This window comes from Cololabis saira, chromosome 22, assembly GCF_033807715.1.
Source record: "Cololabis saira isolate AMF1-May2022 chromosome 22, fColSai1.1, whole genome shotgun sequence".
NCBI lineage: Eukaryota > Metazoa > Chordata > Actinopteri > Beloniformes > Belonidae > Cololabis > Cololabis saira.
Window position 1 is genome coordinate 17,738,509 of NC_084608.1, and position 17,441 is coordinate 17,755,949.

The 17,441-nt window shown below is 42.5% G+C and overlaps 2 protein-coding genes across 2 annotated transcripts in view; both read left to right on the forward strand.

Annotated features, from left to right (window-relative positions):
- Window positions 1-374: 374 nt before the first annotated feature.
- Window positions 375-10,010, forward strand: LOC133423369 (suppressor of tumorigenicity 14 protein homolog). Its single transcript, XM_061713555.1, has 19 exons — window positions 375-455; window positions 995-1,166; window positions 1,262-1,386; window positions 2,358-2,425; window positions 2,575-2,762; window positions 2,875-2,970; window positions 4,368-4,587; window positions 4,660-4,802; window positions 5,014-5,111; window positions 5,259-5,368; window positions 5,496-5,629; window positions 5,856-5,960; window positions 6,116-6,220; window positions 6,315-6,428; window positions 6,597-6,716; window positions 6,823-7,006; window positions 7,738-8,009; window positions 8,097-8,233; window positions 9,208-10,010. Exons 1-19 carry the CDS (start codon window positions 375-377, stop codon window positions 9,373-9,375), a joined length of 2,640 nt encoding a protein of 879 aa, XP_061569539.1. The 3' UTR covers window positions 9,376-10,010.
- Window positions 10,011-11,435: 1,425 nt separating this feature from the next.
- The window catches only part of flt1 (fms related receptor tyrosine kinase 1), a 33,549-nt gene continuing 27,543 nt past the window's right edge, over window positions 11,436-17,441 (forward strand). The window contains exons 1-3 of the mRNA XM_061713546.1: window positions 11,436-11,704; window positions 13,869-13,965; window positions 14,963-15,168. Of these exons, the coding sequence (XP_061569530.1) occupies window positions 11,647-11,704; window positions 13,869-13,965; window positions 14,963-15,168 (361 nt within the window). The 5' untranslated portion in view covers window positions 11,436-11,646. The remainder of the gene's footprint in view (window positions 11,705-13,868; window positions 13,966-14,962; window positions 15,169-17,441) is intronic.

A 17,441-nucleotide genomic window follows, 5' to 3' on the forward strand; every position in this document is an offset into this window, starting at 1 on the left:
GCTCCAATTCTCATATCTCACTTCAATTTCCTTCAAACTTACCGTTGTTTTATCCCTCTGAATTTTAACTGTGCATATACAACAAGGAAGTTTGCAAACAATATCTGTCTGAGGGGTGGTTGCATGGTCTGTATCCTCTCATAGTGGTCTCATTGTCCCCGCACTGCATTCTGGGGCTCTGTGTGTCACCTGCCGCCCATTCAGGTAAGCGGGAGGTGGTGAATGCCCACCGCATCCGAGCTCCTCAGCTCAGATTTCTGAGCTTTTTTTTTTCCCAGAAGAAGTAACAGTAGGGATTTCCTCTCTCTCTCCGTCGTTTCTATGCCCAAGTTATTGTTGCATATCGCCTCTTCGGAGCTTAACGGGACAGTGCTATGTGGACTCTCCCCAAAAGCAAAACTTGTGAGGTGTACTGCGTCTCAGCGCATGGACACTCTGGCTACCCAGCTTCACAGGTAAGCCAATACTGTACGTCTTTCAGAAAAACAGTGCCAGAGGACATTTGCACCCTTCAGGTGCTAATTTGATCATATATTCTTGTCTTATCACCAATCTCTTGAGTATATTTTCCTTTGTGAGCATTTTTGTAATAGGATAAAGATGCAGAATATTTAAAACAGACTAAAGCAACTAAACCACTGTTTATGATCAAATCAGTCTGTATGAGTACATGGGTCTCTATCTAACTCATAAACATGTCAGGTTGACTGAGTGCTGATACTGTAGTGGCAGTCCGTGAGAAAGCAGACCTCTCCAGCTTCCCCCGGGACCCCTGCCAACTCTTAAATGTTTCGAGCTTGGGGATGTAAACGGCTGCTGTCAGTAAACCAGTCCCTGCTCCGGCGTAAAAATCAATGTGCATTGATTTTTTGCATCAAGGATGCATTTCATTTAATGCTTTTATGTTGTGCTCACATAAAAAATGATGACAATTACAAGTTATTTGAGAAGACGGGTTAAAAAGCCGGTATGATATTTGAGTCGTGTCCGAAAGGGAGATGGGGAGTTCAGGGAGCCCACCCAGTCATCAAGCACCCCTACAAAACCTGGGGACCAGGTAGAGCAGAGCGCTCCAGCGTGTTGTTCCTGGAGGAGATGGATGCTAAGTCTCATACCCTTGTTTCCCTTCACTGCTGCCATTGCACTGACTCTCCACTACGTAACATGTGAGTACAGACCAAACGTTTTATACACCTCTGCTGTCCCTGTCAGATTAATCCATTTAAAGCCCCCGTCTCACATCTTTACCTCCACCTTCCAGCCCCGCCTTGCTCAGTGTTCTTCCTTGGAGGGAGTGTGGAGTTCCCAAACCTGAGCTTCTCCTCGGAGCTGATCGACTCCACCTCGCCCCAGTTCCGCCTGCAGGCTCAGGCTTTGAACCATTATGTAAGTGAAACAGTGAGCTTGCCATCGCCTCGCCTCTGACTGACACATTAAAGAGCCCTGGTGCCTGACCTCCCTGCTCCTTGCTGAAGCTGATCTTGCAGCTCAAACTTTGATATGGCCCGACTACAGTATTTTTAAGCAATGCTTTCAAAACACTACTACCTTCTTTCTCTTTTCTCCTTGCTTTCTTATTCACCGGGTCTCTCCTAATCTGCCCTATCCTCCCTTGTTTGTCTGTTTTTTTTCTCTTCTCTACACTACTCTGCTTCTGCTCCACTTTGGTTGTGTTAAATGTAAAGCTGAAACAGGAGCTCTACGCAGTGTGTTCAAGTCCCAGAGACCCCCCAGGGACAGGGTCCTTTCAGGGCCGAGGACAAGCCCAGCGTTTGTGAGCCTTAGCGAAGCTCGGCCAGCAGGAGTGAGAGGACGAGCAGGCACTCAATAAAAACATTGTCTGTGTGGCTTTCACACAATCAGCCACTATGTGTGCTGTACACTACAGAGAGCAGGTGAGTCTGTGTGTGATGCCGGGGTTAAGAGGGATAGGCAGGGCAGTAGGGCAAGATGGGATGACGGGAGGACAGAGATAAAAAAGAGAAGCCAAGGAGGGGATTTTGGAGTAAAATGTGGAGCATACAAGCTGATAGATGGGAATTCCCCATTTCTCCAGTAACCCTGCTGAATATGAATGTAAGCAGCTCTGATTGTGACTTTTCAATGCAACCTTTTCCATGGATCATAACATGTTTAGGACCATCTGATAATCAAGCTCAAGGTTGACATCCTTCACCACTCAGGGTTGTTTCCTCCTCTGACAGGAAGTGACACAATGGAGCTCAACATTCACACAATCAGACTCTAATAAACACATACAAGAACAATGATTTTGATGAATGGAAAAAGGAACCTCTTTTGTATCCTCCTTATACTTTTTTGTTGTTTTTTTTTTACTCTGAATTTCTTCAAACCAGTTCTCAGATGTGTATGAGTCCACGCCATGGAGCTCTTACCACTTGTGCTCAGGAATTACTGCCTTCAGGTAGGATGCTCCAAATGTACCAATAAACAAACAGACACGTCAAAATGTTTTCACATAAACATTTAAAGAGTAACAAATCTGCACAGCAACAGCATCCACAGACATGTTTTCTGCAGTAATATAACATTGTGAAACCTTTTGAATGGTAGTGAAGGAGCAGAGGGGCTTAACGTATTCTACTGGAGTAAATTCTCCGCCCCACAAGACATCGCCACGGAAATCCAGAGGTGCAGCCCAGAAAGACTGCAGCGCAGACTCCCTGGCAGCAACAAAGTTCAGCGACATAATGAGCAGCGATACTACATGGAGCGAAACGATGACACGCTCCATTTGCTGGGTAGAAGCTCTGGCTGTTGTTTGAACACATACTAAAGATTTTAAAGATAGCAAAGACACATAATAATGATTTTGACTGGAGACAAGCCTTTTGTCCTCTGCCATGTTTGCAGGCTTGGACCCTGATGACTTTGAGCCAGAAGATAAATCCGATAAGATGAAAAATCCAAATAGTATCCAGGGTGGGAAATGGCAGCTTGGCTTCCAAGGTGAGAATACTTTTAGTCTGCTTTGGAGAGTCTAAAAATCTAAGTGTTAATTAAAGGGGACCTATTATGGCATCTAATACCTATTTTAAACAGGCATTGAATGTCTTAAAGGTATTGTGACATCATTTTTAACATGCTTTTAACACTATTAAAAGTCTTGGCCAACATCCCTCAAATGTGTCTAAAAGAGTGTAACAAGAAAAACTTCACTCTAGTACTCTATTCCTGGCTTTTTATTACAGTGTTTTTTTGCCCCGTGAAAAATGCTTCCTTTCCCCCCTTTCCTGTCAATCATTGCTCCGCTCCTCCTCCAAACCTCCTCCTCCTCCAGCCATACGCTCACAGCGGCGTCGGAGAGTTATGCCGCGTTCCATTTGTCCTCGGAAGTGGGGATTTACTAGTTCCCAGTCGGAATTTTCAACTGAAACGCCCCTCGAAGTGGGATTTCCCACTGGGAAAGTGGGAGAAGCTTCACCACCCCCGAGTTACCATTCAAAGATGGCTGCTATTCCCAGTTCCCAGTTCCGATTTCCGAGGTAAATGGAACGCGATCGCCGTAGGCTCTGCGTCGGTGTAACGCGGAACCATAAATCAGCCTTTATGGTGCGCTGGAGAGGAGCGGAGGCAGGGAGCTGGGTGGAGGGGGCGGTGATTTAGCGGGCCCTGACGTCACGGCCCGCCACCAAACCAGATGAGCCGTTTTTGCACAGTTATGCGGAAAATCCCAGAAAGCACACAATACACTGAATGTTAAAAGTTTGTTGTTTTTTGGGTGTAATTGATGTCAAGACACCCAACAAAACACAAAAAATCAAGAAAAATGTGTTTTTCATGTCACAATCCCTTTAAAAACAAGCTTTTGATTGTTTTTGCTAAATAAATTAGAAATTCAGCCTCTGAGCCATGTCTTTATCTTCCCATTCTCTAACCTCATTATCTATGCTGGATTCTGAGTGGGCGGGGCTATGATAATGAGGCTCTGTGCTGATTGGCTGCCTGAATGACGCGATAAACCGCTACAAAAAAATGGCTCCCGTCGTTACGTAACGACAGGAGCAGAATCTGAACAGCTCGTAGATCCACATCACACTGGATGGCTCATCCGGGCGGCTGTACAGACACTGCAGAATTTGGTTGCTTTCCTCCTTCTCTGAGTTGGCAGGCTGAGGGGAGACGACTTTATATATGTAAAAGCAAGAAAAAACTTGTTTTTCATAATAGGTCCCCTTTAAGGTAGCTTTTATCAATGCAGACTAGTTGCATCATTTTTATTATAGGAGAGAACAGTGTTCAGTTGCAGCCCAGACTGCCAAAAGTACTGGCTCCAGCACCACCAGCATCACTCTATTGAGTCTCTATCACCATCGCTAACACATTTACACACTTTCTCTTTCTAGCAATGTCCTTTGACCTCTATGCTAAGTATGGGAGCAACCGTTCTCTCGGCCTCGTGAACCCCAAAAAGCCATACTACCAGTGGCGCCTTCGTGTGCCATCGGGTCACGTGGTTCGACTGGTCGTCCTCACCCTCCACGGCGCCACGCCAGGAAGCTGTACTGCCCACAAGCTCTCTGCATATGACTTCTTACTTCCTTTGCAGAACAAAATAATTGCCAGGTAACACCATTTTCTACCAGAGTTCCTAAAACCGAGCCTCTCTTAGAAGTCTGACGTCTGTGTCTGTTTCAGGTGGTGTGGGCTGCCTCTTTCAGGCTCATCTCCCGTCATGAAGTTGACGTCCTCTGGAAATGTGATGTTGGTCACGTTCTCCTTCAGCAGGCAGCGGGAAGGAGCCATCTTCAAAGCATACTTCCAGGCTGTCCCTAAAGCAGGTCTGAGGGGTCTTGTAAAAGGACAAAACTGAGTTGAAATGAAAAAGTACTTTCATAATTTACAGGAGAAATTAGATGTTGCACTATGTCAAAGCCTGTAGGTGTAAATGTCTCAACACTGCCAGAGTTTTTATATATAGAAAAGGAAATACATATATTTGTGCTGGGGTGATTTCTATGAGCTTGTAAGTGTCATCATCTCCCCCTGCAGGTTGTGGAGGATCCATTTCCTCCTGGAATGGCTCTATTTCCTCACCGTACTATCCAACCTATTATCCTCCAAATATAGACTGCATTTGGACTTTACGGGTGAGCCATACAAAAGTGGTCATATGTACTTAGTGTGTTAAAAACAGTGCAAGGAGAAAAGAGGAAGAGTCGGTACTTATGCCATCCCTTAGACATCCAGCCTTGACCACAATCCAACATCTGAACCATCTGTGGTCACTTTATCAGGTGCCGTTGCCAGGATACCTCATCTCTTTGACGATTGTTAAGATGGACATTCAGGACTCTCCATCATCAGACGGCTGTGAGAAAGACTGGCTGGACATCGGCGGAGTGAAGTGAGTGTTGAGACTGAACTGTTGTGATAAAGTTCACTTAACGTGATTCATTTGCAATAATTGATTTTTGCACCATGACTTATATGAATGCTACACTTTTTGTTTGTTTGTTTTTCCTTACGTCTAGACTGTGTAATCCAGTGTCAGACAGCAGCAGAAAGCGAGTGTACTCCTCTCCTCTCTCAATACACTTCCACTCTGACGAGTCTCTCACACATAAGGGCTTCTACTTGCTGTACCGAGCCTTCTCCCCAGAGGGCAGTAAGTTAAATATGGTGCTTTCACTACTCTGAGGATGTCTGCAAGGACAGGGCTCAAATATCTTTACACTTAGATTGATTTCATTTTAGTGCAAAGACATTGACAGGGCAGTGATTTTTTTTTTTCCTTCCCAACATTCATTTGGTGAATGAAAGGTCCTTTTCTCTTTATTTGGACTTAAAAGTAAAAGGTCAATATATTCAAGTTCCTTTGTTGTCTTTCCAAGCTTGTCCACGGCAGTTTCGCTGTGGAGATGGTCGCTGTATACCTCTAAGGAAGGTCTGTGATGGCGAGAAGGATTGCAAAGATGGACGGGACGAAGCCAAATGCTGTAAGTCTTGTTGCACAAGTTTTAGACGAAGTCATGTATTATAGCAATTTACTGATTTATACCTTCTAGGCTTTACTGGGTGTGCAGGTAGAGAAAATAGGACTCAGATTTGTTTTTTTGTTTTTTTTATCTGCACCTGTGTGTGAAACCCCCAGCATCCTGCAGGCCAGGTGAACTGATATGTACGAATGGCCAGTGCAAACCTCAGAGCAGCCAGTGTGTCAGTCCCTGTGCAGACAGCAGCGAAGAGGGCGCCTGTGGTGAGTGGACATCTGCTCATGCTGCTCCAACGCATGCACTTACTCCTGTTTGGTTTTCATTCTGTTTTTCTGTGGTGCCCTTTTTGTCTTTCAGGAGGTAAATGTTACCACGTTTGCCCTAATAAAATGTGTTTGCCAAAGTCATCAGTGTGCGATGGCATCATTGACTGCAAAGACCGCAGTGATGAATTCAACTGCACTAGAGCATGTGAGCATTCATCATGTCACTATTGCAAGTTTGATCATATGAGTTGATCATATGAGGTACAGTACAGACCAAAAGTTTGGACACACCTTCTCATTCAAACAATGTGTGTCCAAACTTTTGGTCTGTACTGTATTATTGAACACTAAGAATGTCCTTTTTATTCTTCAGATGTCAAAGGTTGCTCACTGTCCTCCTACAAATGTGCCAACGGAAAGTGTGTCAGTAAGGTCAATCCTGAGTGTGATGGAGTGAAAGACTGCTACGATGGCTCTGATGAAATGCGCTGTGGTAAGCGACGACCCACCGAATCTCATACTTTTGTACTTGACTGAACCGCTTTAGCTTTTCAAACAGAGTTCTAATTATCAGTGTCGTTTCCTCCTCTGTCTCTCAGGCTGTGGTACCAGGCCCAGGAAGCGAACTAAGATAGTGGGAGGCTCTGACGCCGTGGCCGGCTCGTGGCCCTGGCAGGTCAGCCTCCAGATGGATCGCTACGGCCACGTCTGTGGAGCCACACTGGTCTCCAACCGCTGGCTCATCTCTGCAGCTCACTGCTTCCAGGACTCGGATGCCATCAAGTGAGGAAAAACACTGAAAACCAATCTTGATGTTTCATGTTGATGCCCTGTATTCATGCCCATCATCACGCCCGCCGATAGGGGGGGACAAACGGGTCTGTTGTTCCGGGCCCAGGGTAGGGGGGGGCCCATAACTGGGGGAAAAAAAAAAAAAATGTATTCTCATTAAATTATGGAATCATTTTTCAAAATGTTTCAAAATATGCCTATTTGGGGAAAAATATGTAGTATTTGAGTTACATAAAAGCTTGTTATTTGTTTTCTTCCTAATTGTCCTTGTGCTCAAGAACCCCCAACACAAAAATGGTTTGGCCGCTGATCAAAATTTGATGTTATCATTTAATTCAACCATTAGAATGGTCAAAATATCCGGTCAGCACAAGTCCGGTGCTCAGAAAAGAAGAGAAAAGAGAAGAAGAAAAGAAGAAAATAGAGGCCTCGGAGATTTTCTACACAAATATTTTAAAAAGGGTGGTGACGGTGAAGCTGGAATTAATAAAGTCAGCGTAGAGCAAGGTAAGAAACAGTTACAACGTTTACCAACCTTGTAACTTAACCTAACTGGCTAGCTCTAATGTTAACGTCCATTAGCTTGTATAAAAACCTGAAGAGCAGAGGGAGAGGAGAGGAAGAGGGAGAAGGAGAGTTCCGGGCGCACGGGGGCCCGTCTTAGATTATTTTGTCCCGGGCCCAGGCAAGACTGTAAACTGGCCTGCCCATCATGTCTGCAGATACTCGGACACTCGTGCATGGCGGGCTTACATGGGGTTGCGCGTGATGACCAGGGGGAACCACGGAGCGGCCCCCCGACTGATCCGGCGGATCCTCCTCCACCCACAGTACGACCAGTTCACGTCCGATTACGACATTGCCCTCCTGGAGCTCAGCGCACCTGTCTTCTTCAGTGAGCTGGTGCAGCCTGTGTGTGTTCCCGCCTCCTCACACACTTTTACAACTGGCACCAGCTGCTTCGTCACAGGTTGGGGGGTTCTCATGGAGGACGGTAAGTGGCGCTCAATGAAGCGGAAAAACAATTACACAAAAGTGTGTTACCCTTTTCATATTTGGGGACTGTTGGAAATATTTGCAGGTGAACTGGCCTCCCGCTTACAAGAGGCCTCAGTGAAGATCATAAACAGGAACACCTGTAACAAGCTGTATGATGATGCTGTCACTCCCAGGATGCTGTGCGCTGGGAACCTGCAGGGAGGAGTTGATGCCTGTCAGGTTAGCTGTGGGGAATTTAATTAAAAAAAGATATGCAACTTATGAATTGCCTTTTTCTTTTCCTTTTTCATTTTTAAGAAATGTTATGATCTAAGATTCCCAGCATCCTCGCATCAGGTTTTAGTGAACAGCTACTATTTTGCAGAGGTGTCAAGTAACAAAGTACAAATACTTTGTTACCTTACTTAAGTAGAAATTTTGGTTATCTATTCTTCACTGGAGTAATTATTTTTCACACGACTTTTTACTTTTACTCCTTACAATTTCACGCAATTATCTGTACTTTTTACTCCTTACATTTTAAAAACAGCCTCGTTACTCTATTTCATTTCGGCCTTTAAAAAAAAACTATCCAGTTAAATTGCTCCATCCGGATAGAGTGAATTTGGTTGTGGTTGTTTCAGATGTTCTTGTCCAGTTTTGTTCTTACATCCGTTGCCCTCAGATTCCTGCAACTAAACTTGGATGTACATTCCAATAAAGGTTAGGATAAATGATAACATGTCTCTGAAGTTTGACTTTTTGCACCATTACAATACTTATAGGCAACTAATCATCATATCTCCTGCTCTCTGAAACACATGTTAATGCTCAATAGTACACATATATGGTTCTTTAATATATTTGCATTATAGTAAGATGCATTCATTTTTAATGGCTTTTCTCCTTAATGGCTTTTTTCCCCCTTACATTACTTTTACTTTTATACTTTAAGTAGTTTTGAAACCAGTAATTTTATACTTTTACTTGAGTAAAAAACTTGAGTTGATACTTCAACTTCTACAGGAGTATTTTTAAACTCTAGTATCTATACTTCTACCTGAGTATTGAATGGGAATACTTTTGACACCTCTGCTATTTTGGAATTTTTCTCATTGCTGGATCTCAGATAACTAGTCTTTAAAGTGTATGCATACATCCTATTTTAGGCTCTTCACCTTGGCACCTAAAATTGTACCTGCGTGTTCCCTCAGGGTGACTCGGGAGGCCCGCTGGTGTGCCTGGAGCGAGGCAGGCGCTGGTTCTTGGCGGGGATTGTAAGCTGGGGTGAGGGCTGCGCCAGGCAGAACCGTCCTGGTGTTTATACGCAGGTGGTCAAGTTCAGCGACTGGATCCGCCAGCAGACCAAAGGACAGGTGTGACGGAACATCCCTCTCACATGAGCCAAGCAATGAAGATAAGACTCAGGACGTTTCAGCCCTGAAGTCTGCCTTCAGATTCCTGCCATGGGTGCACGACTTTCAGTCAGTTTACAGGAAGTTGGCGGATGTCGAGGAGGAAACCGGAGGAAGCTTCATCCCAACTCCAAGCCAGTCACCATCCTCTCCAACAGCAAACAATGACGACTATGATGGCATGCTTAAAAGAAAGACCGTAAACTGATTGTTACATCTACTTTGGATAGCTACATCTATTTTTTTGCACAAGAACAAAATAACATGTTACTACAGAATTTTTTTTAATTGTTTTTTGTTGTTGTTACTGTTGTTGTTGTTTTTTCTGTGTGCATGTATGCAGATTATTTTGTCTTTTTTTTTATGAATGAGAAAACCAGAGTGTTTTAGACAGATTATGAACAATGTCTTACGTTGAAGAGAATTCATTTATTATTTACACCTGCTTATTCCTATTTTTGGTTGCATGGATCTACTGGAGCTGAGTTATAAAGACTTTTATGGATTCTTTTTTTTTAATTTTGAAGAAAAACTGCATATTAAAAGATAGTCAAAAGCCCTAAAAGTTGTATATGATATTTTTAATAGGAAGAGAAAGTTCATATGTTGGAAAAAGTAAAATTACACCATATAAAATAGTTAGTGTACGTAGGTGTCCAGATCGCAAGAAAAGGATGATAAGATCCACATCATGCAGACAGTGGGACTTTAGGTTTCTCCACTTGTCAAAAGTAAGACTTGGCCGAGGTAGATAGACTTTTCTTTCTGGCTTTCATTATTCTTTTCTTTGATGTGGTTCATTGTTCATGGAAAATAAAGACAAAGTGAATACAATACAAACCAGAATATATGAAAGTCAAGCAACAAGAAAAAGAAACAAACAATGCTCTTGAGAGAAAAGGATTTTCAAAAGCAATTTATGGTCTGATTTACTATGGAGCAAGACCTTCTTTAGTTGGAATTAGCCACTGATGGGCGGCGATTTTACAGGATGGGTTTATGGGGCTGATTAGCAATGTCCTCTGCGTTCCCAGTTCTCACAGGTTGATGGTTTTGGTTTGCTATTTGAGTCATAATCATGCATTTAATATGTTCTGCACCGGTTTAGAAGTGGAGAAACGTCCTCAATAGGAGGGTGACTCTGTGAGGAACAACTAAGAATGTCATGAGAGAACCTTCCTTGTCGTTCTCAGCTGACAACACCACCCAGCGGCTTGTCTGTACACTGCACTATGTGCTAAGGAACGGTGCACCTTGCACCTATACAACATTTATCAGTGATTTTATTTGCCTTTATGTAAAAGGCCCACTACTATCATCTAGAACAACTCTAGTCTTTGTGTATGTTTTTACATTAAAATGTGTTTGTTTGTTGTTTTTTTTTCATTAAATATCAATGTCCGCCAGGGAATTGTGGCTTTTTATTTTGGCTGGGAAATACATAGCCTACAACTTCCATTTAATTGGTTCCCCCGTGACCAAAGGGAAAACTTCTACAGCAGTTTAGAGTAAACGCGGTATACCCAGATTGGTTTTACCAGCTTAGGGAAGCTTTCAAATCCACTTGTGTGTGTGTGTTTGTTTTTTTAATTCTTTATAAATATTTTAAGAATGACAAGTTTTTCTGATATGCTGCTGATTGCAAAGACTTCACGTTCCCCCCGGTGCCTACGTGCTGCGCATCGCGTATCATACCAACCGTGTGATAAGTGAGCGCATCGGCTGAGTTGTGCGCAAGCCTCTTATCCATCTCTGGCTGTTCAGAAATATTAATACCAGTAGATTATTGGAGAGGAAAAGGCTAACTCCTAGTATACATTGTTTATAACGGGGCATTTTGGAGTCTATAATAGTGTCTTGTCAACATCTAGCTCGTCTCTTCTTGACAGCTTGGGAGTAGGCAGAGAGGATACTGCTACGCACCGTGGGTGTGTCGGTGGACGTAACGGAAACCCACCATCCGGTGTCTGTACTGTGGGAAAAGTATAAATTGGCGCCACAAACCAAAACTAAGGGAACAATGTGCACTGGAGTTCGAGCGTGGCGTCCTGTTGCGTGATCTTTCGCAGCTCAGCTCAGAAGGAGCGTCTCCATTCAGTCCTCAGCCCCAGCCGAGCGCAGCACCCTGTTCTTGCACCAACCTGGAGGGCTAAACCACCAGCAGGAATAAAACTTTTTTCTTTTTTTTTTTTTAGTTATTAAATTCAAAAGCTGCTCAGTGCACCGGAGTCACCAGAAATGATGAATTTTATCCTCATCTGCCTGCTTTGTGGATTGTATGGTGTTTTTGGAAAAGGTGAGTAGCCTAACAGGTGGGCAATTGCACAAAGTAGTTTAATTCCACAAAGTCTAGTGATAATACAAAAGGAAAGGGCCTGCAAATGTAAACGTGTCTCTCTCTGTGTTCTGCTTGCAAACCTCTGATCTCCCCGCTGCACATGGAGAGCGATAAGCGCCATCCAGAGAGCGCGTGTTTGGATAACCCGGACCTCCGCGCTCCGGCTCCTTGTGCGTTTGGCCCCGCTTAAATTGACACGCGAAGGGCGTTGTTTCCTGAGACTGACGAGTTTGTCAAATGGATGTTCTGAAATAAAGGAATGAGGGGTCATGAACAACCGAGGGGAAAATATCCACGGTCCAGGAACTGGGGTTAATTTGTGCGTAATGGCTAAAACAAACAACCAGTTGCTTTTGCGCGCTCCAAAGGCATTGGACGCAATTAGATATAAAAACCTTTTTTCCTCTAGAAATTCTAATTATGTTAATACATATGCATTAAAAAAAACTTCCAGGGAGCATAATAAATAAATTATTCCACAAAATACATTTTTGCATGAACCTTTTAATGTTTTAAATGGTTTTTACGCACTTTTGGAAGAAAACTACACCAGTTTTGAATGTTTTAAATGAAACTTTTGGAAAATTTATTTTAACTATTTTACAGATGAATGGAACTATAACATTTCTGTTTTTTAATGTGTGAATTAACCAAGATAGCTTTGATATGAAATATTTAAATTATAATAACGTACATTTAGTTTGTAATGGTCAGTTAGTAATTTTATTTCTCATCCATTAGCTGATGGTTTTGATATGCTATAATTTTAGCCTTAATGCACACTTCCTTCTGACAACTCTGTTGCTGAACTTAATTAAGCTGACATCTATTAAAAATATGTCAAAAGCGTGTGTGAAAAAGGTAACAATTAACATTTTCTGGCTACCTCTTACAGGATTACATCAGACAGATGAAAACGATTTAGTACATTGATTCTCAAGAAATGTTTTTTTTATCACTTTAAGGAAGTCAACATCATGTCTATGTGATATTAATTTCACATAGACAGTCTGTTATTGTTAAATTTTTGCTATCAGTAACTTAAAACACAAATATCTTTTGGTGTAATCTGCTGTTTGTTTCAGCTTTCCCATTGAGGTTGCTTGAACATCCTCTAATTGCTCCACATTAATATAATGGATTCCCGGTGATTTAAAGTTTCCATTTAAAAAAGCAGTGCAGTTGCTTCTGCATACTGTAGTTGAGTATTTTGTGTAAAAGCATAGGCGGGAAGTTCCCCCTTCTTTAATCTAACCATCTCATATCAGCTCTGCTGGAATTCAAAATCTAAAAAAACAGGTAATCTTAGATGGAGTTAGTATAGCTCTCTTTGGAGGATGATATATTCATTTTCAAATTCAACTGAGACATCAAACTAAAAAATATCAGTAAAAGATAATAAAAGAACATTAATTTATCATTACTGTGTTCTGGTGCATGGCTGATGTAAAATGAAAGACGTAGCATACAGTTATACATAAGCATTCAAACTGATTTTTTGGAGGTTTTAAGTGAAGTAGCTGAAATATTAGACTAATGAGGGATCAATTTACACAGCTTAACATGCATTCCCCTGCATCTTCTCCTCCATGTGTGTCTGTTGCCCTCACACTCTGAGAAACCCAAGGAAATAGTATAGGAAGTGCTGGCAGAGTGAGTAATACTGGGTCTGCTCATTGGGGCATCCACTGGGAACAATGATGCTGACAAGTGATAAATTATTCTAAGTGCCTTACCAGTAATTTCACTGCTCACAAAGCAGCGAGATGGCAGTCAATGTTCACCCTATAGGGGCAGACGAGTGTGAAGGACGGACTTCCCTGAATGATCTTTTGTTGGGAGGAAGGAAGGACGGACAGAGAAGCATCTTTGTCACTCATTAATACATCTTGGTGATGACGTGGAGAAATGTTTGTTTAATAAAAAAATCGGACAGTGCTTACGCATTTCCACAATTTGATGGTTAATAAGTGAAGCAAAAAGATGTGAGGGAGGTTGCAGAATCTGTGAGCTTGCTGTGAAGGTTGGAGGGTGAAAGTGTTTAAGGTCACTAGCTGCTGAACAGATGCTTGTGTTACATCACTCATCTTCTGTGTCATCATCCTCTCTTAAACCTCCACAGACAAAGATCAAAAGGGGAAGTTCAGTGTCCCTCTCCTGGACATAGGAAGTCGGCAGCTGGTTCTGGAGGCCAACCAGACACTGCTGCTCAACTGCAGGTGAGTTTCAAATAGATATATGAAGAAAAGCAAGGTCCCAGGTGAAGTTAAGGGATGGAAGGAAGAAATCACCATGATTTTTAGCTCAAAATCAGTCAAATCAAACACAAAGTCACCATGACACCATGAAAAAACATAACTTCTTCTTTTGGACTAATTTATGATGTAACTTTATAAGTCATTGCTAAAAATGTTTTTCGGTTTACCAAGGAAATGTCTTCAACAGTTAATCACAGTTCTATCTATTTTTACCTATGCCATCATAATTGCTTTCCTAGGTAGTGATGATTATTTGTACTTTCTTAGAAAGTTTCATCAGTGAAATTAGTAATCGTTCTCCAAAGTTAACTGACATCAGTACAGGCAAAATCATCACAAAGATTAATTTCTAACAGTAGAAGAAAGAGTATGTTTTTCCAACAACTCTGAATATAAATGTGATTTAATGCGAAAACATCACCTTTTGTGTTTGAGAGCATTTATGTGAGAGTTTAAAGTCGCCACAAACTCAAAAACCAACTTAGCCTTGAAATCTTTTTCATTCATTGAACTGTTCAGCTTTGCAGGGTTCTGTGACATCACAGCCCCAGATCAGAGTAAAATGATCCTTCATACCCATCTTTACCTTGACTCAGCTGCACATAATGTCTCATTGGCTGAACCTCGGAGTTCTGTGCCAAATCCTTTAACGCTGATTTGTACATCGGCACGCCCAACAGAATAGTGGGATGGCGTGGAATTGAGTTTTGGCTCTGCCCCCTGGAGCCGGCTGCTGTTTCTTAACATTACTGTAAAGAAACAGATTAAAAGAGGGCTGTAGTACCGTATCGCTGTTATTTTAACGAAACATATCAAAAACATTTCATTTACATCTTAGGAAACTGTGTCAGCTTGTTAAATCATGTTTTAAATTATACCGAGCTCTGAAGGGTTGGATTGATTTTTAGATACATTTTTTTGTTATGTGGAAAAACTCATTCCTCTAACTGTTGACCAGGGGTCGCTGGGAGCTGTCATGGGCGTTCCCGGCTGGCTTGGACAGAGATCAGGTGGAGGTAGAGGATTCTCGCTGTGGGAGGACCAACCAGCGTTATTGTAGCCGTCTGCGTGTCAGCCACAGCCAGGCCCATCACACTGGCATGTTTCGCTGCCGGTACCGGGACAGGACCACGAAACACAAGTCCGTCTATGTCTATGTCACAGGTAAGACGTCCGTGTGTCGCTCAGGTGATTCCTCTTTTACTTTTTAGTTTATTTTTAGAAGTTTTTCACTCTCCAATGTTCACTCAGTGCGAAGTCCCTCATACTTATTGTTTATTTCCTCAGGTTAAACAGGATATGGTGGGCGCTAAATACAGACCACTGCCAGAGAGCCAATAATATCTAAACACTGTTTGTCCCAACAACACATCCTTCTAGATGACTCTGGCACAGTTTCACCCCACTCCTCCCCTGCCTGTCCTTTCTCATCTCAATCCCACCTCCTTCTCATCTATATATAAATCCTTTTTTACTTTCGTTTACGTGCTACCTCGAGGCCAGGAATAGCCCAGCTGCTGAAAGGCTCAGGTCCGGGCAGAGTTTCCCAGGGCATCAGCCTTATCTGCACTGCTCAGACTTGCTTGAAGCATCCTGTGCTTGGGGGAGGAGGGGAAGGGCTCGGAGGGGGCGTGCTGGGAGGGGATGTCGCTGCGTCTCTACACAGTGGCGGCGAGGCAGTGTGTGGAAATATGTTTATGTGTTTGTGTATGTGTGTGTGTGTGTCTGAGGAGCTGAGAGGGATAAGATGAAGGCCAGTCCTCAGTGGTATCCAGGGGCAGAGGAGGCAGAATGTCTGCCAGGCCAGCTCCTCCCTATCCTGGAAGGTGACGCGGCTCTGCCTGAGCGGTACCAGGCGTGTAGCTGGGCCGGAGGCCAGGGTCACAGGGCATGCTACTGTTCAACCAACAGGACCCTCGGGGCCCATCAATCGCTCAGGTCACTGTGTCCATTAAGCGTCAGACTTGGCCTGCAGCTCAGCTCAGCTCAGATGTTGTCTCTCTCTCCTCGAGTCCTCGATTAGGAATCAAAGCAGGAGAAGGAAGCCTTCAGTCAGCTAGTCCTTGGGGTACTTTTGTTCGAAGGTTCAGAGATTTGCTTTCCATGAATAACACCCTATGGTCACAAACAATGCAGTGAGCAACACCCACACCTTTGAATGGCACAGAACTATTACAGTAGTTGAGCTATGGGGAGAAAAAGACACAGAGGCCGTTTGATAGCTTCTAAACAATCTGTGTGTTTATTGTTGACTACCTGTAGTCATTTGCTCAATGGGTATTCAGTGAATGGGTGTGGAGGACTGTGTCTGTTTGTTTTTGTTTATTGTTGATATACTTGGAAGTGTATGCACAATTGTTGGTTTGTGTGTTTGTGTAAAATCACAGGCAATTTTGTTGCTTTTCTATGTGCATATGATCTTGAAGAATCAGTTTATATAAAATGAGGAAACATTTGTCTTCTCAGTTAATTTATAGCAATTAAATTGCAGTGTAGTACACACTTAATTGGGTAAATTTAGCTGTTGTTGGTGATAATTACAATTAGAAATGCAATTTATACTTAATACATGTATGTTCTTTTCTATAGAAGTATGTACAAATTATAATTTGCATTTACCTGTTACCTTCGGACAATTATTTATAATGCTCTTAGTTTGGAAGTCAGAACTTCCCAGTTCCTGTTAGGGAATTTCAACCGGAAAAGTTGGATTTCCGACTGGGAAGCAAAGAGGAACCAACCCTGACCTCAAAATCCACCATGGCTGCTAAAAAGTGGTGAAAGTTTCAATAGGACATTTTACATCAGGATGTCTAAAATATTACATGTTTTATATGTTAACACTGTGCAGACTGTATCTACGAACACATTACTGTGGTTTTGGGGGGAAAAAATACTGGTAATGCACAGTTATCCCCTGATATGACAAAGGAAAGCTGATGTGGTCAGTGAGTAAACCGCTCTGGTTTAGAATAGAATAGAATACAATAGAATAGAATAGAATAGAATAGAATAGAATAGAATAGAAAATAATGCCTTTTATTGTCATTTACACATGTACAGTGAGCTATACATACATGCATACAATGAAACTGGAGCATCTCACTTTTCAGTGCAATACTTCATTTAGTAAATTATATATTTACATCTGAGTAGAAAATTATAAATAACAAATACGTGTGCAAAAATAAGAATGATGTAGGTGTGGATGACACAGATTTCCAGGAGGCATTGTTATTGCATGTAAATCATTGCACGATTGGTGACGGTAAAGACGTTCCAGAGTACACAGTACGTAATATGCAATGCCTAGTCAAGTCAAATAAAGGTGGAGTGGGATTGTGGTCAGACTAGTCACTGTAGTCATTTTAGAAGAATTCAGACATGTGATGTTACAGTCTGGCTCTGATATCTGACTTCCAAGGAAAATTGGGTAT

Bases quoted from the DNA above. Each gene is read 5' to 3' on its own strand.
- LOC133423369 (XM_061713555.1), top strand. From the start codon at position 375: ATGTGGACTCTCCCCAAAAGCAAAACTTGTGAGGTGTACTGCGTCTCA. The intron at 5,630-5,855 runs GTAAGTTAAATA...TGTCTTTCCAAG, and splicing joins AGCCTTCTCCCCAGAGGGCA to CTTGTCCACGGCAGTTTCGC. The intron at 8,234-9,207 runs GTTAGCTGTGGG...GTGTTCCCTCAG, and splicing joins GAGGAGTTGATGCCTGTCAG to GGTGACTCGGGAGGCCCGCT.